General features: G+C 36.9%; 2 protein-coding genes across 7 annotated transcripts in view; both read right to left on the bottom strand.

Moving 5' to 3' along the window:
- LOC123311813 (histone deacetylase complex subunit SAP130) overlaps positions 1 to 22,234 on the bottom strand; it is a 167,037-nt gene that overhangs the window by 50,181 nt on the left and 94,622 nt on the right. For 5 of the 6 annotated variants that reach the window (XM_044895915.1, XM_044895914.1, XM_044895911.1 and 2 more), the window contains one exon: positions 15,961 to 16,116. The exons of the other annotated variant lie outside the window; for it this stretch is intronic. In XM_044895915.1, the coding sequence (XP_044751850.1) occupies positions 15,961 to 16,116 (156 nt within the window). The remainder of the gene's footprint in view (positions 1 to 15,960; positions 16,117 to 22,234) is intronic. 6 annotated transcript variants of the gene reach the window in all.
- On the bottom strand, positions 6,035 to 10,603 carry LOC123311823 (uncharacterized protein K02A2.6-like). The gene is made up of 2 exons (XM_044895932.1): positions 10,474 to 10,603; positions 6,035 to 6,605 (listed from the first exon to the last, which is right to left on the bottom strand). Exon 2 carries the CDS (start codon positions 6,592 to 6,594, stop codon positions 6,148 to 6,150), a length of 447 nt encoding a protein of 148 aa, XP_044751867.1. The 5' UTR covers positions 6,595 to 6,605; positions 10,474 to 10,603; the 3' UTR covers positions 6,035 to 6,147.

Below are 22,234 nucleotides of genomic sequence, written 5' to 3'. Positions count from 1 at the left end.
TCCTGCTTGGAATGTTTTTAGTGACAATTTCTCTGCTTCGCATTTTTTATAAGTTAATAGATTTTGGTCTTGTATATTCAAAGAGAGGTGTTGTAAGAGATCACTCAGAGTTTTTGAAATACGGCAATAATAATCTAAATAATTTTCGTGTCTTTTTTGGACGCATTGTAAAACCGCAGCAATTAATAGTTCTTCGTTCCTTTGATCTCCGTATCTCTGAAGGAGAGCACGTCTGATCGAAGGCCAATCCGTCGCATTTTGGAAAGAGATGAAGTCTCGTGCTTCATTTAAGATTTTCGAACGGATCGAAAAATTCAAGCGAAATTCGAGATCGGTTGTTAGTCTGCCACGTAAATGTAAGACTAAATTATCTACCTCGTTTATGAAAATTGATAAATTTTTACCCGGTGAAAATTCTGGAATAGAATTAAGTAATAATTGGATGTCTTGTCTAGACATAGGGTCGGCTACTGTTGGGAGTGTTGGGGTGTTAGAAGAGTTTTGATTCATTTCGTTATTGAAATTTCTAATAGGATACGGCCGAAATCGATTATTCCTAAGTTAGCGTTCTTGAATATTATGAGAATTCAAAGATTCTGAAATTTCTGGCTCTTCAGCAATTATCTCTAATTGATGAGAGGAGTCTGTCATCGAAATAAAGAATACTGGTGATATAGGAAATGTGGTGGAAAATAGGACTTACACCAAGATTTGCATCCTAGGGTGGAACGTCCTTCCTTCTGGTCGAAGTGGGTTGGTGAAGTTTGGAATTTCGCACTAAGAGTTAAAACTCAACGGGGTTCCTCGAACAGTTTGTGTTCACTAGTGGAAACTATTTTCAGTTAGTTCGTTTCTTGAAAAAACCGAAAACCGTTGCGAAATCCTGTTCGCAGCGCCAATTATGATTTTCGATCCGCAAACTCTGTTTTTAAAAAGAATTTTATTCTTTCAATTATAAATCACAATTTTGAAAAACTAAATGACTTTATAATTGGACAGAGCGGAAAGGAGTTACAAACAGAATGAATTCTAAAATGGAACTAACTAGAATGTGTCTCTTTTCACATGGAAACCTTGGATTCTGGAAGAATCCGAGTCATCACTTTCTTCTCGCACTAACACTTTCCGCGAAGACGAAGCTGGCGTCAGCGTTCCAGTACGAGGAGCATCTCGTAATAATATAATATGTAGGTAAATATTAGTGTAGCAAGGTGAGATGTAGTCAAATCTGAAATCCAGAGATTCAGTCCGCTCAACATTATTTCTGTTTTAGATAGTTTTTTCGAGTGGGTTTTATTACAATTATTTTTCATGATAGCTGTCACCATATCTAGTAATATATGATATGTTGCTTCATCTATACCTGAGTAGATACGCCAGTCAGTAGGTTCTAACTCAAGATGCGTTAATTCATTTCGAGTGGCAAAGCATTCTTTCTGCCACTACGTTTTCGTGTTCCTCTTCTTCTTCTTCACATAAATACAAACTGCAGTTTGTCTAAGTTCACAAGTTCCTCATTCATATTATTGATCAAGATCGAATCACGGTAAAGATTCATGTTTACACACGGCAGTTATACGAGTGAACTTATGAAGTAAACGGCTCGGACTCGACGGAATCGATGGTTTGATAGTGTATGTCCCTCAATTTTGAACGTGTGCAAACTTGGCGTTGGATGCGTTCGGCTCCACCGTGAATAGCAGGCTTTATAACGAACTTCAAGGGTCCGTCAATTCATTTTCAATTTATCAGGGAATGTATCCATTACCATCCTGATGTCATTCTCGACTAAAGAGGGGATAATGATCGACGTAAGCTAAAATATATTGAAGGGGCGACTCGTTCTAAGAGGCAGATGAAGCAGTGCCTCACCAATAAATTTAGTGAATTACACCTATGTATTGTATCTTATATCTATCATTTCATTATCACTCTTCAGTCCTTATTACCTTTTCTTTTCGTCATTTGCATTCATAGTCATTGTAGCAGAATTTCGCCTTATTATACAACAATAGAATACTACCCTGGATTTCTATCGTACTACGAAGTCTCGCCGTTTTCCATATCTCACATCTCATGAAGCCCGTATGTATTGAAACATTTCGTAAATGTATTTGGCACCGCAATAGCCCTTCCTCTCATTTACATATGTTCCGAAGTCGTAATTATAATACCGTCTACGCATTTATTCAAATAGGGCCAGGAAAATATTATAGTAAACTCAGGAAATGAGGTAGATGCGAAACAGTGGATAACGATTAACTAACACCAAAGGGCCAACCTATGCAACATACAAAAAACACACCACAGTACATATACAGGTACGTGTATATCTCTTATAGATATAGAATACTCATATTAAACCATTAGGGACTGAATTTCTTGACCAGAAACTAAATGAGATTTGGAATAATACTTTGAGCACCACTAGATCAATTCTCGAGTACAGTTGTTCGCCATTTTCGAAATGGTAGCCGTTCCATATATTGAACATTAGTCCTTTAGGGTGTTTGAAATGAAAGCTAGTTTGGAGACATAAATTTTATTGAGTAAATAATACATTATCTTGTATGGAAGTGCGTAGTCTATGCGTAGTATATCGTCGCATTTTCGACACTGGGTGCGAACAGAGCTACCACTATGACTCGCTTCAACACATCGATTTCTGTCCTGAAATTCAGCTGGGTAGTTTCAGGGTGATGAATTTTGTAGATCATCCAAGTATTTTGAACAGCTGCAGCTATGAGCCATGTGAAAATTGGCCACCACCATTTTTGACCTCTTATAGCAAATCTATACAGGGTGAAACCTGTTGAACTGTACATACTTCACACAAAGGTAGGGGGTACTTAGCTGGTTCCAGAAATACCCCGTGTGCTGGGTCTGCAACCATTCGTTTGGATTATACAGGGCGGGTCATATATTGAAAATGCTCTAGTAGACAAAAGAATGATCACAAACCCATGAAATTTGGTACGAGGAAGGACTACACTAATCCCCATACAGCAGATGTAACAGTTTATCAGTTTCTAGAATCGGACTCTATTTTTTCATATTATCGGAAATCATATAGAAAATCACCCTGTAGATGGAAAAGTTTATAAACCTGTTATGGTAATTCAAACTACACTAAATACAATTTGAATGAAATTCATAAAATCTCGTGGCACACCTACAGATTTAGAGAAAAAAAATATTGAAAATGCGAATAATTAGATATATGCAAGGGGTCATGAACTGATTTCATACCAAGGATTATAGATTAATAATAATAATAATAATAATAATATTTATTTTCATAATCGAATTACATTACGAAAAGAAAATAGGTCAAACATGAGAAAAAAGAAATGACAAAAAAATATACCCCAATAGGATCTCATACACCCAGATAAGAATTGCATCCGAAATACTCTGCTATGTTGTAAGGTTCCAAGTCAGTTAGGAGTTTCCGAGTTTCTCTCTTGAATTTACTAGTATCTGTTAGAATCTGGAGTTCTTTTGGAAGCTTATTGAAGAGTGAGAGGCACATATATTCTACATTTTTTTGAGACAGTGTGAGAGAGCATTTCGGAAGGTGAAATGAATGAACGCGCCTAGTCATGTTCACATTACGGTATTTCTCAAAGTAGATCTGGTTCTTATGTACGAATACTAGGCATCTGTGGATATATAATGCAGATATTGTGAGAATACCTTCCTTTCTAAATAATCCTCGACAGGTTGTTTTGGAGGATAAGTGAAGCATGGCCCTTAATGTTCTTTTTTGAACAACAAATAATCTTCCAATAGCCGAACTGTTCCTCCACGCCAATATTCCATATCCCATCGTAGATTGAAAACTCGCAAAGTATACAGTTCTTAGCAACTCGTAATTGGCCAGCTGTGACAGTACCCGAATGGTGTAGAGAACCGAATTCAGTTTTTTCTGCAGTCTGTCAACATGGTCAAACCAGTTTAGATGTTGATCCATCATAACTCCCAAAAAATTAGTACTCTGACTAAGTTTTGAACAGTGTCCCTGCAGGTCAATTGTATCAGGCGTGACGGTTTTTGTTTGAGAGGTTCCAAACATCACACATTCCATTTTATTCAAATTTGGGGTAATTTGGTTAATTTGACACCATTCAGAGACTGTTGAGAATTTTTTCCGAGCTAGCTCAACCACCACAGACACTTTGGGAGCCTTATTTAAGATATTGGTATCATCTGCGTACATTACCACGTCCACATTCGTCTCATCATTGAGCCCCGCGGCCAGCATCACATCAGCGCAATCCATAGTCTCCTCGAACAGAATATAGTCAGGCAAGTCATATTATATTTTATAATAAGGATAATTTCAGATGCATACCACCCACGGTTTGAATATCAACATATGTTACGATCTGTATTGAACTAGCCAATTTGCCATCGTCAAGACCCCAAATGGAGTACGCCCCATCGAAGAAAAGCAGATGCTGACCATAGTTTCGCTCTCATTTTACCTCATCAGAGCAACATAGCTTTTTTCTCCGATGAAGAACGTTTGGAATTGCTGGACCCTCATTCAATACTGGCAAGCGCTACTGAATCATATCCAGTAACACAGCGACTACTGAGTACTATACAGTTACCCAGAGCGCCACTCAGTATGAAACGGTGTCCGATTCAATCCCCTCCAGATAGAACCCAAGACGAAGACAATAGCGTATGTCCCATATTTTCCCTAATTCAATACGCCGATTCGCTTTGCGAACAACAGACGTCTGATGAATTGAGAATTCTGGGAACACGGCAGAAATGATATCAGCGGTACAGTAATAGAAATGATCGCTCCTAAGAGGCAATGAATACAATAATAAGGATAAATTCAGATGCATACCACCCGCTGACATGAATATCAACAAGTGTTACGATCTGATTTGAACTAGCCAATTGGCCATCGTCAAGACCCATCGAAGAAAAGCAGATGCTGACTATGGTTTCGGTCTCATTTGAACTCATAAGAGCAACATAGCTTTTTTCTTCGATGGAGAACGTTTGGAATTGATGGACCCTTATTCAATACTGGCAAGCGTATTATGTTGCTCTGATGAGGTCAAATGAAACCGAAACCATGGTCAGCATCTGCTTTTCTTCGATGGGGCGTACTCCATTTGGGGTCTTGACGATGGCAAATTGGCTAGTTCAATTCAGATCGTAACACTTTTTGATATTCATATCAGCGGGTGGTATGCATCTGAATTTATCCTTATTATTGTGTTCATTGCCTCTTAGGCGCGATCATTCCTATTATTGTACCGCTGGCATCATTTCTGCCGTGATCTGAAGGTGTTCCCAGACTTCTCAATCGAAGGGTACAGGGAAAAAACTATTGATGTCAATTTTTGTCCGAAAATGGGTAAGACATACCATTCGATTCAAAATGAAAAGTAGTGTATTATGGTATATTAAAACAGGCATGATACTAGCTCAGTCATACGTTAAATCGCTTCCGAAGATTTACCGTGCAGGGAAAGAACTAACGTTGTCGATCGATATACGGAAAGAAAAATCTCCAAGTTATTTCATGTAATACACTCATTTTATGTATAATAATATTAATTATGTTCATTTCGAGAACAATAGTATTTAATTTGTCATATTTCAAATAATATGAACGGATTTCGAAGTTGGAAACGCGTTTTTCTCAGCTATAAGGAAAATTGACATCGATGGTTGTTTCCCTGTACCCTTCAATTCATCACACGTCTGTTTTTCGCAAAGCGAATCGGCGTACTGAATTAAGGAAAATATGGGACATATGCTATTGTCTTCGTCTTGGTTTCTATCCGGAGGGGATTGAATCGGACACTGTTTCATACTGGGTGGCGCTCTGGGTAACTGTATAGTACTTAGTAGTCGCAGTGTTACTGGATATTACTCAGTAGCGCTTGCCAGTATGGAATAAGGGTCCATCAATTCCAAACATTCTCCATCTGAGAAAAAGGCTATGTTGCTCTGAAGAGGTTAAATGAGACCGAAACCATGGTCAGTTTTATGATGCCTTTTTCATATATTCAGGTATGGAAACTATCTTATTGAAGCTGATAATATATTTCAAAATGATTGAAAAATACAATATGAAATTATTAATTGACAACTGTCAATAGGTAACTCGGATTTTCACTCGTTCCCAACATCTCCCTTTCTGAGTTCAAAATCTTTCAGGTAACGAGGAATTCGTTTAGTTCTAGTTGGTCTAACTTCACATCGAGGCTTTGCAGATATGTCCATTTCTTGTTGACTATTTTGTACAACGCGGTCTGGGATAACTTCAAGGATAGGCTCGGGTTGAAGTAGTTCCCTTGATTCGGCTGATGAAGTCGTGGCCACATTTTTTCCCTGGTTCCTAGATATCTCAAAGGATTCCATCAGAATTTCGAGGGGCAGAATGTCATTCTCGTTACCAGAACACTTAACATATCTTTTCTTCAACTGATTTGCATGTACTCTCAAAATTCTCTGGGAATTTTCAAGTGATATTTCATACATGACATTCCCGATCTTGTCGGTGATTCTTCCAGGTTTCCATTTGTAACTATTATTACTATGAACTTGGCAATAAATCATATCACCAATTTCAAATGATTTGGAAGGTATAGCATCATTGTAGTTATCTTGATGACCTACTCGAGATGGCAACAATAGGTCAAGAGTTGTTCTAACTTTCCTACCGAGGAGCACTTCTGCTGGAGATGTTCCATTTGGCGTATAACGGCTTGGAGTAGTTCGGTAAGTCGCTAAAAATGTCTGAATCTGTTGTCCCAATGGTTGTCCACCCCTTTCAATTTTTCTCAATGCTCGTTTGAAAGTATCGACAAACCTTTCCACTTGACCATTGGATTGCGGGTGGTAGGGTGCTGTCCTTATGTGATCGATTCCATTTTGTTTGCAAAATATTTGAAAACTTTGACTGCAAAATTGACTTGCATTATCGGAAACAAGAATTTGGGGATTTCCGAATCTTGCAAAAATTTCCTCTAATGTTCTGATAATGAATGCAGTTGTCGTAGTTTTCGTTTCACTATTTCTGGCCATTTCGAATAAGCATCAACAACAATCATAAAGAAATCTCCTTTAATTGGTCCTGCAAAATCTATATGAAGTCGTTGCCAGGGTCCTTCCGGTGTAGTCCATGGCGAAAATGGAATTCTCGGAGGAGATTTTGCCGCTTCAGCACAACTTGAACATTTTCTGACGAAATCTTGAATATCTTCATCAATATTTCTCCAGTAAACGTAACTCCTTGCAAGGGATTTCATTCTTTCTTGTCCTGGATGACCTTTATGTAATCGGTGCAGAATACGACGCTTGAAAATTTCTGGAACTACCACGCGTTCTGCGAACATCAAACATCCATCAACGACTGAAAGGTTATTTCTTCTATCGTAGAATGATTTGAGTTCTTTATTCAATTCAAAATTTCTTGGCCAGGTATCCTTTTGTACGTATTCAATTATGTTTTGAAGGTTCCTGCATTTGGAAGTTTCTTGTTGAATCATCCTGTGAGTAACTGGAAGTGCATCAATGGCAATATTCAGAACCTGTAGGACCTCTGCTTCAATTCTTATTGAAGAAATTATATATTCCTCATCTTGAACTGCATCGAAGTTGATTAGCCTTGAAAGTATATCAGCGTGTCCAAAATTTTCTGTTTTAACATATTCTATTTCAAAATCGTATGCTTTCAGAATAAGAGCATACCGTTGCAACCGATTTGCTATATGCACAGGAATGCCTTTTTTTGAGCCAAATATTGCAAGTAATGGCTTGTGATCAATTTGAAAAATCACACGGCGACCATATATCATACGATGGAACTTTTTCGCTGCAAATACTAGTGCAAGAGCCTCTTTTTCTATCTGGCTGTACTTTTTTTCTGTGTCTGTGAGCGATCTAGAGGCATGATAGATTGCTTTCATAGATCCATCTTGGAATTTATGGAATATGCAAGAGCCAATACCACTATTAGAGGCATCAGCTGCTACTACAATGGGAAGTTCTGGGTTGTAGTGAGTCAATAGGAGATTCGATTGTAAAATTTCCTTAAATTTGTCGAAAGATTGCTGACAATCAATACTCCATTCCCATTTTACATTTTTCTTCAACAATTGGTCGAACGGTTTTCGAAGTTCGTGCATATTCCTAACAAATTTTCCGTAATAATTAATTGCTCCTAGATAAGAACGTAGTGTGGATATATCGTGTGGTGGGGGCATATGGATAACTGCTTCAATCCTTGAAGGATCGGGCTTTATTCCGTGTTGATTGATAATATTTCCCAAATATTTGATTTCGGGTAGATTGAACTTACATTTTTGAATCTTGAGATGAAACCCGAATTCACGAATTCTCTGTAAAACGTTCAGCAAATTCCGTTGATGGTTTTCTATATTCTTTCCAGAAATGATGATGTCATCAATATATGCTGCTGTTCCTTCCAATCCTGATATCATCGTTTCGATAATTTGCTGAAACAATGTTGGAGCTACTTTGATTCCAAATGGAAGCCTATTGTAAGAAAATAAGCCTTTATGAGTATTGATTGTGAGGTACTTTCTTGAATTTTCCTGGACCTCAACTTGTAAAAATGCATCAGACAAGTCAATAACGCTGAATACTTTTGAATTGGCTAATTTCGAAAAAATATCATCCAAGGTGGGAAGAGGGAATTGATGAGGTTGAAGAGCATCATTCAACCCTGTCGAATAATCTCCACAGATACGTAAACTCCCATTTGCCTTTTTCTTTACTACAATAGGTGCAGCCCATTCAGAATAATCAACTGGAGAAATTATGCCAAGATCTTGAAGTCGATTCAGTTCATCTTCAATTTGTGCCTGTGCAGCGTAAGCCACTGGTCGTTTTGGACGAAAAACTGGTTTAGTTTCTCGCGACACATGCAATTCCACCTTCATTTTTTTGCAAAGACCAAGTCTATCATCAAATATATCAGGAAATTTCTCCTGTAATTCTTGAACATTTTGTGGACTACTATTCGGAATTGAGGATAACATATCTTTTCTTGACACAGACATCACATTACAAATAGAATTCATTGGAATGTCCCACAATCCAAACATCGTGATCCAATCGATTCCCAATAAATTGAGATTCTTCACTGGACTAACATAGCATTTTCCTGAATACGATTGATTGTTAAAGGCTATGTTGCATTTGAATTCTGAAATGAGAGGAAGTTGTTGACCGCTTGCATTTTTGACTAAATTTTTCGTTGGGAAACATTGAGGCTTTCCTAGTTTGGTCCACGTTTCCTCCGATATTATGGTGATATCTGAGGCAGTATCGATTTGCAGATTGACCGTTACGCCATTGATCATTAATTGCAGATATTTGCGTCCTGTTAGTGAATTCACCTGAGATATTATGTTGCTTCTGTAATTGCTGTTCTGCTTGTAGTTCCTCCTCTTATTCTTGCCACAAAACCCTTCCTTGTGACCAACTTTGTTGCAGTTTTTACATGTGTGATTCCGGTAGGTACAATCCTTGGCAAAATGCATCTGACCACAATACCAACATGCTGATTTTGGTCTATCTCTGCTTGAAGAAATATTCGATTCTACTTTATCTTCCTTATTGTCATCATACGATTTCTTTGATGACCAATATTTCTTTTTTGAAATTGCGTTTACCATTGATGTGTTGGCATGTTCTACCATTGCGGTATCTTTCTTCAAATTGATTATACGCTGACATTCAGAAATTAAATCTTCAAGGTTGAGAGATTCTGAGTTTTTCCCATCAATTTTCGATAATAGTCGTGATCTCACATCTGAATCGTCAACAGACTCAAGCCCACACACGAAAATAAGACATTTGAATTGATCAGCTGTTATTTTCCTGATGTCAAAGTCTTCACAAAACTTATTCACTTTTGCAGCATATGCAACGAAATCTTCCGCACTATTTTTAGTAAGTTTCATACACTGATAACGAGTGTTAAAAATTGAAGTTTTCTTTCCGAACATTTCTTTGAGTTTAGCTACTGTATCTTTGAAATCGATTTCTTTAGGCTCTTTTGGCAAAATAAGATTGATGAATTGCTGATGAACTTGTGTGTCCAATTTCCTGAGTAAAAGTCTCACTTTAGCTGGATCTGAGAGTTTTTGTGCATCCTCGATGAACAAACTCTCATAACGTCGGTACCATGCATCGAAAGTAATGTTGTTTTCTGGATCATAGTGGAATTCAGTGATTCCATTGCCTAGAGTTTCCATACGAAATTCTTCACTTACTTCTGCAGACTTTGGTGAAGTTTCACTTGACTTGAAACTCTGAGACAGAAGTAAAAGAAATTCTTGTTGATTCTTCATCAATTGATCCTGCTGAAGCTGCGCTTGTACTTGTTGGGCTTTGATGAATTCTGTTATTGTTTTTTGGAATTGCTCCGACATGATAATTATTCACAGTATCCTCGTCGCCACTTTTATGATGCCTTTTTCATATATTCAGGTATGGAAACTATCTTATTGAAGCTGATAATATATTTCAAAATGATTGAAAAATACAATATGAAATTATTAATTGACAACTGTCAATAGGTAACTCGGATTTTCACTCGTTCCCAACAGTCAGCATCTGCTTTTCTTCGATGTGGCGTACTCCATTTGGGGTCTTGACGATGGCAAATTGGCTAGTTCAATTCAGATCGTAACACTTGTTGATATTCATATCAGCGGGTGGTATGCATCTGAATTTATCCTTATTATTGTATTCATTGCCTCTTAGGCGCGATTATTCCTATTATATTTTATAATCCTTGATTTCATTATTTCATTTAACGTTTTTCTTTTGTTTCTATTCAGAATGTTTTGAGGATTCCTACTCCTGAAGAATTTTTTCTTCATACTAGTAGTTGGGGAGCCGACGATGCTAAATCGGGATTTACTCGAGCGTCGTGGAGACCTAGTGGATTTTAAAGATTAGATGGTAGAAAGAAAAAAAGTTTTACGATGTTTGCACTTTCAGCGGTGGGGAAAGCGTCTGCAGGGTCTCAAAGATGTAAAAAAAAATCGTCAGATGTACATACTCGAGCGTGTCAGATTAAGATACTATATATGCCCTACGTGTCTCTGATAATGAATTCATGCTTCTCTGACAGTTCGCGCGGTGAAACTGGCCGTACTGAAGAGTTGAAAATTGTAAAAAAAAATTCCAGCGTGTCAGATTTTTGGAGGTTATGTTAATTGGACCCAAAGGAAGCTACTTTTCAAGGGACTGACAATTTGGACGTGGCGCAAGGTCACAGCGGTCCTTTGAAAATGTAAAAAAAATCGTTACTTGTACATACTCGAGCCTGTCAGATTTTCATACAGATGGTTAAGCTCGTTTTTTTTTTGTTGTAGACGTGTTGACTCATTAATCTGACACTAATCAGGGGGTTGGTTTCTTAATCTGACAATTTGAAGATGATAAAAATGCTTTTTTTTTTCGAATATTTCCGTGCCTGTATCTCTAATCGTTTTTCTATTCATTCTGAAAGTTGCAGATAATAAAATTCTACACAAATTTTGTCTGAAGCAATTTTGCATACTCTTAACGGTTCTCAAGATAGAGGGCGATAAGGGTGAGGAGCTTAGCCACACATGCGAAAGGGCAAGGTCAATGTAGAATCCCAGTCTTATCTACATTCATCCAATTGTCAAAATGACAATTTCGAAATATTCACGAAAATTTTAGTGTTGTCTCTGACTGAACCTCAGAATGTACCATTTTCCAACGAGTCAATTTTCGCTTCAGCATTAATCGCCATATATGTCAAAAACGTTTGAACGTAAAAAAAATTGCTTGGGACAAAATTTGTAGAAAATGTTATGCTTTACAACTTTCATAATGAATGCGAAAAAGATTTGAAGCCCAGGGAAGGAGATAATTGAAAAAAAACTGTTTTTTGTGACATTTATGGCCAATTTTGATTGTTTCGGCTTGCTAAAACTGTCAGATTACATTTTTTCCCTTATTCTTGAATCATTAGCTTCAAAATAAGAAAAAACGCCACGGCGCTCGAGAATGTACACGTGAGGTTTTTTTTTGCAACTCTGGCGCCCTCCCACACATTTTCGACACGCTTAAATTGTCAGATTAAGAGGATATATACTTTTTAACATGTAATTAACCACATATATCTTAATCAAACACGCTCGAGTAAGTACAATGATCGATTTTTTTTTTACTTTTCTGACAGGCTGTCCTAGAAAATTTGCCCTATCATATATATTACATATACAGGTCTAATTTTTGGTAGAGGAACTCTACAGGGTCCAAGGTATGTCCCCTTATATAAATATGACACGCTTGAGTGAATCCCGAATTTCCCTCTTCGGCTCCCCAACTATAGACATCCGATAATCTAAATGAACTATTCAGTCTACGATGAAGTGCATATTCCTCATTTTTCAAGATCAAAATGGCCGGCCAATAAAATTGATGGATAGAGGAATGTATCAGATGTACATAATCAAAAAGATTTTGTTTCATTCCGACAGCCCTAGTACCCCACCTCCAACGATCAACATGAACTGATATTCTATTTACGATGGAACTCATGCTCCATTTTTTTTTCTACATTTAAAATGGCCATCCAAGAAAATTCGTGGAATGGGTGCACGGGGAGATAAATTTTCTTGACATTTTAATTTTTCAAAAGCAAAAATACGAACATGCCCTCAACCGTAGACAGAAAACCAGTTTGGATATCGATTGAAATTTATTCTGGGAGGATTCTGCATCTCTTCATAAACTTTTTAGGGTTTTCCCTCCCAATCTCTGAAACAAAATCAATTAAAAATGAAATCAACGATTTGCCCCTGCGTAAATTCTTGCACTAATTTGTCAGGAGCAAATTAACTAGAAAAAATTGTTGCCTGACAATGAACTCAAAATAAATAACGTTGAAATTATAATACTGTAACGTTTAGGAGTCTATATCAGACTCCTTCATCAGACGAAAAATCCATTTTTTAGAAAATCTTCTGAGTTGTGTCTTTTGTTTGACATTAATTGTCAACACACAGAAACAGAGACTGCAAAGAAACGTTGATTCATTTAATTTTGAAATTACCGGATGACAGTTCCTTCTTTAGTAAATTGATCCAAATATGATCTATTGATCATATGATCAATGATCAAATTGTTCGGTAGGAATAGATCATATTGGGATCAATTTACTAAAGAAGGAACTGTCATCCGGTAATTTCAAAATTAAATGAATCAACGTTTCTTTGCAGTCTCTGTTTCTGTGTGTTGACAATTAATGTCAAACAAAAGCCACAACTCAGAAGATTTTCTAAAAAATAGATTTTTCGTCTGATGAAGGAGTCTGATATAGACTCCGAAACGTTACAGAATTATAATTTCAACGTTATTTATTTTGAGTTCATTGTCAGGCAACAATTTTTTCTAGTTAATTTGCTCCTGACAAATTAGTGCAAGAATTTACGCAGGAGCAAATCGTTGATTTCATTTTTAATTGATTTTGTTTCAGAGATTGGGAGTGAAAACCCTAAAAAGTTTATGAAGAGAAAACCAGTTTATTTTGATCCTTGAAGTTAGAGCTCTAGAAAGAAATGAAAATGTTTCTGAATAAATGTGATACATTCATTCGTCTATAAATTTTATTGCCCAGCCGTTCAACACATTCGAAAAAATACAAGGAAGATATCTTCTTAAATTTGAATCCTGAACAAAATGGAATGAAATTTTGTACATATAACACGTGATAAATGTTCAATTAACTCACTTGTTGTATAAATAACTATTATTCATCTCTCTATTTACTTTATCCATCAATTTACCTGGTTGGCTATTTTGAACTGATATTTCTCCGGGGATAGAAATCCTTCAACTATAAATAAACAAAAAACGTTTTTTGAAATCAAGGATTATAAACCATAATCTCCTTGCATATAGCTTATCATTTGCTTCGGCATCCTATTCTAAATACGGGAAAAAATTAAGAGACTGCAGCATTGATATCAGACATACGGTTGTGACCGTGGTGGAATAGTCGTTCTGGAAACTGGACGACCAGGAGGAAACAACACTACGGTGTATAATTCGGGTCGATTTTTTTTTCACTTATGATTTTTATTGATTTGGTGTTAAAAGTTGGATCCACCGTAATGGTAGATCGCTAGGCTTACTAGTCTATATACTAAAAGGAGAAGGCCGACGCTCGAAGGGCATCTCTTAATGAACGATCGAGGCGAACCACGAGGGCCGCACGCCCCTGACACGGCCTAGGCGAATCTACGGGCTTACTAGCCGGTATACTTAAATATTATGCGGAACATTGTTCAGCATCGTTCTATGACCGATGACCGAAGGGCATCGCTGAAAGTTATATGACGCGCCAAAGGCGCGTCCCAAGAGTTGAGCAGAGGCGGGCTCGCGTAGATGAAAAATGCGCTTTCCGAAGAGACCTGTGTCGTATCAGAAATAATTCAAAAATGTTTTCGAAAAATGGTCGATTTCGGGAAATGATGCGCGGTGTTTTGAAGAGTATTAGTAATTTTGAACTTATACGCGACTATAAGTTCTATATCTCATTCTCCCAAACTTATCACAAGTAACTCAAAAATGTGTGACAAGCGATCACAGAACGGGATGCTTCAAATCGATCGGACTCATAGAATAACGTTTTTGGCCTTAGATAGAAGGTCCTTTCGTTTGCATAAAAAGTGTAGCACTTTTCTACACTCGATTTTAGTACTCGTTTGCTGATTGAATTTACACCAGTGTAGAGGAAGTTTAGTTTATCTACATCTCCTTTTGACTATGTGTGGATAAACTACACTTCCTCTACACTGTTGTATATCAAAGCGAGTGTAGAAAAATGCTACACTTTTATGCAAACGAAAGGACCTATTATAAAAGGACGAATCGCGAGGGCCGTAGACCCGAGCAACGGTCGAAATGCGACTATGTACGAACGGCAAATCAGCCTTTAAAGGTGAATCTATCTACCAGGTAGATCTATGGGCTTACTAGTTGGAATATATTTCGTAAGCACCGAGTGAGAGAGGCAAGAGAGGAAAACCAGGTCATTTAGAGGTTTGGGAAATCCCCATCTCTTCGTAAACCGCTACACGTCTAGCACCGCGAAAAATGCCAAACAAAACGTATAACAGGAGTTTAAGCAGCGACGACTCTCGACCCGGGAGCAAAATCGGAAAACTTAAAAACCTCTTGAAAATGTTTTAGTTTTGACGCAAATATACACGAATCCACGTCAGTTGACATGACCGACAGAAGTTAGCACCGATCACAGACAGGGATTGATACGACCGGTTCAACTCATCGATAGCGGAGAATAATGTTCAATTTGTTCAGCAGAATTCCAGCTTCAATACACACATTTTTTTTTTCGAAAATTCTTCTTTTCAGTCTACTCGGGGTGCAGTCCCCTATTCATAACCAAAGTGGTCATCCATCCAGATACGGGACTCCTACAACACTTCTTGGCTTCTTTTCTAGAGATCACCACGAAATTTTGCACGATATGTTGATATGAACACCAACATATTACAACTAGTTACAGAGCTTCCAATTCACACGGAATTCTTCAAATATTGAAAAAATCAGAAGACTGTAAATCCGCAACCAACGGAAGGATTTTGTCCATTCATTCAAACTCTAGCACATTCTGAAAAATTCAAGGACCAAGGTTTTTCCATTCTTGAGTTACACAGAATCTGGCAATTGGAGGGCGCATCGAATTGTTCATCAATGAGTCCAACTCTATCATATGACCATTTGACAGAATTTAAAAAAACAGACATTTGAACACCAACAAAAAACAAACGCACTATATTAAAATGACAAAATTTCGCTCTCCTTCGATAATGGTAACATTTGGAAATTTGGCCTCAAATGTTTATTTCATCTGTGAAATATTGATAACCTGAAATTACTCACTTGGTGGTGCACGGGGTGGCATATTAGATGGTACAGGGTCATTGATAAAAACATTGTTCTGTGTATTTTCATGTGGAAGCCCTCTGGCAATAGGTGTTGATTGAGTAGACACTGCGGCAGTGGATCTTTGAACCACAAGAGTTGCTGGCACATTGTCTGAAAATTTGGTCTAATCAGCAATGAGATTATATGAGTATAGCACAAAAAATTTCAAAAACAAGATTTCAAACTATATATATATATATATATATATATATATATATATATATATATATATATATATTAGACTGATTCAAAAAAATCTACTTTCTTTTTTTTCGAGGAACACACCCCTTATTATCTTCAGGGCACTGAAAAATGACGTCTGTGGAAATATTAGTCAAAAATCTTATTATTTAGAGGTCGCTCATCGAGGATTTCTATTTTCCCTACTAATAGCAGGGGAAAAAAGTGTATTTCTAGTTAAAAAATTCCAGTTCGCAAACCAATGGACGGATTCCATTGAGCGATATATTTTTATGTAGGGAGTTAGGTGCTCTACAAAAACTGTCTCATATAATTTTTCCATAAAACGGCTTTTCGAAAAGTTATTAGAGCTTGAAATGAAATTTTTGTCGAAGTAGCTGTTTTTACTCGGATATTGGGGAGAAATTATTGGAATTTACTTTGAGAATCAGAATATAGTTCTGGAAAGATACAATTAATATGATTCTATGTAGATTCAAATAATTTATGACATCCTAAAATAGTCAACCTCAACAATTGTTAGAGAGTTAGAAATTTATACTCTTCAGAATCAAATTATTCAGCATCTATTATTTCTCATTCACTTGGGTCAGAAAGAATGATTAGTGTTTGTTCTTAAACCCAGTACTTGTCTTCAGTTTCAGTCATAATGCAATTTTGTGTATTCATTATTTTTATAAATCCAAAATAGCCGCTGTCACAAAATAGGTAGTGAACTATCAATTTTTCAACAAATGTCTCGATATTTGTGGGATTGGTAGGTCTAATGATATTAGAAATAAGTCGCATATAGAAAGCATTTATTCGGTTGTGAAAAATAATATTGGTGTTGGTATATTCAACATCTATAATACATAATATGTTCTAAACAGATAATTTCAATTTTTTTTGTTGCAATCCGGAAAACGATGACGATGTTCGTTTATCAATTGTAAAAGAAACTGTAACTGTTTATTCTTCATTCTTCTTTTAGTAGTTATTGCATTCTTCAATTAAACCGATAACTCGATCCGCTGAATTGTTAACAACAGAAAGATCCTATCATCTATATGTTACTTTCACTACATAATGTCTTCTCCAATGAAATCATATAGCGAGAATTTTGTGAATGCGGCCATTTTGGGTTTGCAAAAATAATGAATACACAAAATTGTATAATGGATGAAACTGAAGACAAGTACCGAGTTTAAGATCAAACACTAATCTGAAAGAGCGCACAAAACCAATCATTCTTTCTGACCCAAGTGAATGAGAAATAAGAGATGCTAAATAATTTGATTCTGAAGAGTATGAAACACTAACACCCTAACAATTGTTGAGGTTGACAATTTGGGGATGTCATAAATGATTTAAATCTAAATAAAATCATATCAATTGTAACTTTCGAGAAAGATTTCCTGATTTTCAAAGTAAATTCCAATAATTTCTCCCCGATATCCGAGTAAAAAGAGATACTTCGACAAAAATTTAATTTCAAGCTCTAATAACTTTTCGAAAAGCCGTTTTATGGAAAAATTGTAAGTGGCAGTTTTTGTAGAGCACCTAACTCCCTACATAAAAATATATCGCTCAATGAAATCCGTCCACTGGTTTGCGAACTGCAATTTTTCAACTAGAAATAAATTTTTTTCCCCTGCTATTAGTAGGGAAAATAGAAATCCTCGATGAGCGACCTCTAAATAATAAGATTTTTGACTAATATTTTCACAGACGTCATTTTTCAGTGCCCTGAAGATAATAAGGGGTGTGTTTCTCGAAAAAAAAAGAAAGTCGATTTTTTTGAATCAGTCTAATATATATATATATATATATATATATATATGTATATGTTAGCAAATGTTAATTTTGACCCCCTTTATAATATAATGATAATGTCCGATGATGAATGTCAAAGGAAGAATAAGAGTATAGAACCCATGCTCTGTGCACCCTGTGCTTCTATGTAACCTGCTTTCTCTACGCATAGGTCTAAGAAAGAATTACCCGAGCTTCCTTGCCGAGTGGTAGGCTTTTTACCTGATCCTTTGTTAGAGCACCGCCACGTGCGAGATAACCGTCCGCCATTTTTACTTTGTAAATAAAAGCTTTCGCCCACGATACAACTTGCGTTTTTATTTCTTACATCAGAAGTGCGATTAAATTTCTTCTTTCGAAAGAAGAAATTGAGGACCCTATTGTGTGAGTGAAAATCGTTTGGGTTTTGTGAGAATCTACAAGAGTAAGCCAAAATGGATCAGCAAAATCTCAACAAAGCTCCCCAAGAAAGTGAAGCCATTTCGGTAATGCCGATAATGGAGAACCAGGCCCAACTTCAAATGAAGATGATAGAGCTGCTAGCCAACATGTCTAGTTCAAGGAACGACACTGACCACGTGGTGACCGCACAATTGTCGTTAGCCCAGTTTGACCCCGACGATACACCCTTTTCTACCAAGGAGTGGATTGAGGAAGTAGATCGAATTAAACTCGAAACAGGTATGTTCGATACTGTTGTAGTATTAAAAGCTGGGCAAGCCCTGAAAGGCCGTGCAGCCAAATTTTATCAAAATTGGAAACCGATTGTTAGAAATTGGTCAATATTTTCTATGCTACGCTATGGCTATGAACGCTATGGCGTTCCCTGAGAAAGGAACGAGGCTTAAAGCTAGCATGTTGATAAGTAGTTCAAATTTTAGTTAAGAGTTTACTAAAGTTTCCGTGGGAAATAGTGTTGAGCTTGATAGCACATGATATCACTAATATAGAAGTTAAGAATAGAGTATTATTGCAAGAACCTAAGAATAAAATGCAGCAGCTGAAATTGCCTTCTTCATAGGATTCCGACGCTCCATATTAGTCTCAGATAATAGTAGAAAACTAGTAAAATGAAACAGCTACTGAAACCAGAATCAGACAAAATCTTTCATGGGAATTGTAGGAACTGTGGAAAATTTGGGCATAAAAAGTTTGGTTGTGAGGAAACTTTGTTTTAATTCTGATCCAGAAAAAAAAACAGATTTGAATGTAATTTCTGTAATAGAAAGAGACAAACTGAAGATTTTTATTTTGTTAAGAAAAAGAAAGAAACAAATTCAGTCAAACTTTAGTTACCCAGTGTTCGTAAAAATCAATTAGCACATTGGATCTGAATCTAGACTTGTCAGGATTGGACGAGCGATTAGTAACGTATTGAATAAATCGAATATTGTCAAATAACAAAAATTTTCAAGCATGTCGACTAACTTAGTCGGAACATACCTAGTGAAAATAAGATACTGGCGCTTTGTTATGTTTCAGGAAAATCAAAACCAATTGCAAAGGTTTGATGTGTTTTGTACGTAAATTCTTATGAATATTCACACAAGACAAGCGCTCTCAAGAATGTGAAATGTTCCCGTTGAGCAATCCAGGAGTAGAGTATAACGTTGGCAGGTCTCGAACATCAGTCTAGGTTAACGATTGATGTTAATCAGTTCCTCTATCGAATGAAGGAAAATTGAAGCAAAAATTTATTGGACCTTTTGAAATCAAGGCTGTCTTACCGAATGATCGATATGTACTGAAAAGGATAGGCGGCCAGAATAGAACGACCACGGCAGGCCAGGAACAATTAAGAATTTGGCCTGAAGATCCTTGTGAATTGTGAAATTTTCAATGTGACAGTGTATCTAACAAAAACTGTGAAAATGTTAACTGTTTAATGTTTGTATCTATCATTGCACTACAAAAGCTAATACCGTTTAATACGATTTGAGTTGAATTAATATGCTCAGAACTTAATAGCCTTGAGATATTAGCTTCTTTAAATGGTTTTAATGTCATTGCGAAGACCAGGGAGGTTCGCTTATTTTTGTTTTCTGGTGTAACAGGTGTTACAGTTTATTGTTTTTAGTTTTGCTTTTATTTTATCTGAACCGTAGTATTGACACGCATGCCCGTGACTTAGGCGAAGTCCTGTGTGGTATACCTCTGAGCAATGCTATGGTAGATCATGATAATTTACACTTTATTGTTTTTGGTTTCGCTTTTATTTTATCTGAACTGTAGTATTGACACGCATGCCCGTGACTTAGGCGAAGTCCTGTGTGGTATACCTCTGAGCAATGCTATAGTCTGATAAGAGTTTCTTTTGGTTAGCAAGGTTTGATTTTCTTTCATTCTTGGCTATTCAGTTCTAATTTATATTCAACTTATGAGCATGTAAGCGGTGGTGGTTTTTTCTCGCTTGGCTCTTTTTTCCACCTATAATAATGCCGCAGCGCGAGCCAGCGCATCAAACAGAGCCATGTACACAAGATTAAATTGTTTTATGTTTACAAGTTCTCTTTAACAATGTTGTTTGTTATTAAGATAAGTGAAACGAGGACGTTTCAATAGTCAGTATGGCCGTGTTAGCAAATGTTAATTTTGACCCCCTTTATAATATAATAATTGTTGATGTACTATTGGCAACAATGATGCAATTTGGTATATTGGTAGTATGTAAGTCTATGGTCTCTTATGTCAGTCATAAAAACAGTAGCTGAGTAGGTTATGTTGTAAGCTGAACGTGTTGCAGAAGTTTAAGTTTCTTATTATAGTTAATCCTCAAAAATACTGATTCAATTTTATTCCAACGATCATTTCCTTAAACCTTTAAACCTTAACAGGTTATGGGCCCAGAACCTTCCTAGGATTGATTAATTGGAATATTTCCAAGACTGGTTGAGGTAAAATTGTTAAATACAGTCATGGATCAGGATGCACATGCAGTGTCTACAATCAAGTTTTCCGGAGAAAATTGGACCACCTGGAAATTCCAAACCCAGATAATATTGAAATCCAAAGGACTCTTTGAAATAGACACAGGCCTAACCCCAAAACCCCAGACCGCATTCGCCGACTGGGAAAAGAAGGATGCAAAAGCCCAAGAAATCATGGCTACCCGAATGGAAGAAAATTGTTTGACTCACATTCTTTCATGTCAAACCTCAGCAGAAATGTGGGAAAAATTGATGTGTGTCTACGAACATAAATCCCAAGTGAGCGTTCATTTGCTGCAACAAAGGTTTTTCAATCTCGAATATAAAAATGGCAGTGTATGTAAGCCTAGTTGCACACACACCGATATTCCAATAGTGAACCACGTGTGGGAACGGGACCTTGCACATACGCCGACCACTGATCGGTGACGGTAAAATGCCGGTGAGAAACCGTCCAATACCGGCAATATCGGGATGTAGTGGCGTACGTGACTAAGTACACGTTTGTACAAGCACCGATTGTTTACCATTGAACTCAAGATGGAGTTCTTTCTTGAGTTCAATGTTTTTTACCGACCATTTCAGTCGACTTTAGTTGGCTGATCGTTTGGACGGTAAAAATCCGGGTAGTGTGCTAGCAACTGCTACCGATAAAATATCGGCCGATTTTATTCCGGACCGTCCAAAATCGGTGTGTGTGCAACTAGGCTATCCCAATTCATATCGCAACTTGAGGAAATCAAAGTAAACCTGAAGCATTTGGGAGAAATACTAAGCGACAAAATGGTTATAACCAAAATATTGATGACTTTGCCAGAAAATCTGAAACACAAGCACGTCAGTGCTTGGGAGTCAACACCCGTTGACAAGCAAAATCTAAAAGAACTCACTTCGAGATTGTTAATAGAAGAAGAGAGAATCAAACAAAGCGAACAATCAGTGGCCTTAGCTGCAGGAAAGACCACTCAAAAACCAATGAAATGTTTCACTTGTAACAAGGTTGGCCACTTTCGAAAATTTTGTCCTGATGCAGGTAACAGTGGAAAAAAAGGAAAATTCTGTAATTACTGCAAAAAACATGGACATACTTTAACTGCTTGCTGGTTCAAGAAAAGGAAGGAAGAAAATAATTCACGTTCTGGGGAGAGATCATCAAATGCCTTGATGACAACGAAAATGGGTGCATTGGCAGGTAATGCTGGATTCAAGAGTACCTACTGGTGCATGGACAGTGGGGCGAGCGACCATATGTGTTTCGACATAAAACAATTCGAACACATAGACACTTCAGTCTCCAAAATGGTGGA

Source organism: Coccinella septempunctata, chromosome 4 (assembly GCF_907165205.1).
Source record: "Coccinella septempunctata chromosome 4, icCocSept1.1, whole genome shotgun sequence".
Taxonomy (NCBI): domain Eukaryota; kingdom Metazoa; phylum Arthropoda; class Insecta; order Coleoptera; family Coccinellidae; genus Coccinella; species Coccinella septempunctata.
Note: the sequence above shows the minus strand (reverse complement) of the source record. Positions and strands in the feature narration are given on the sequence as shown.

Bases quoted from the DNA above. Each gene is read 5' to 3' on its own strand.
- LOC123311823 (XM_044895932.1), bottom strand. From the start codon at position 6,594: ATGATTTATTGCCAAGTTCATAGTAATAATAGTTACAAATGGAAACCT.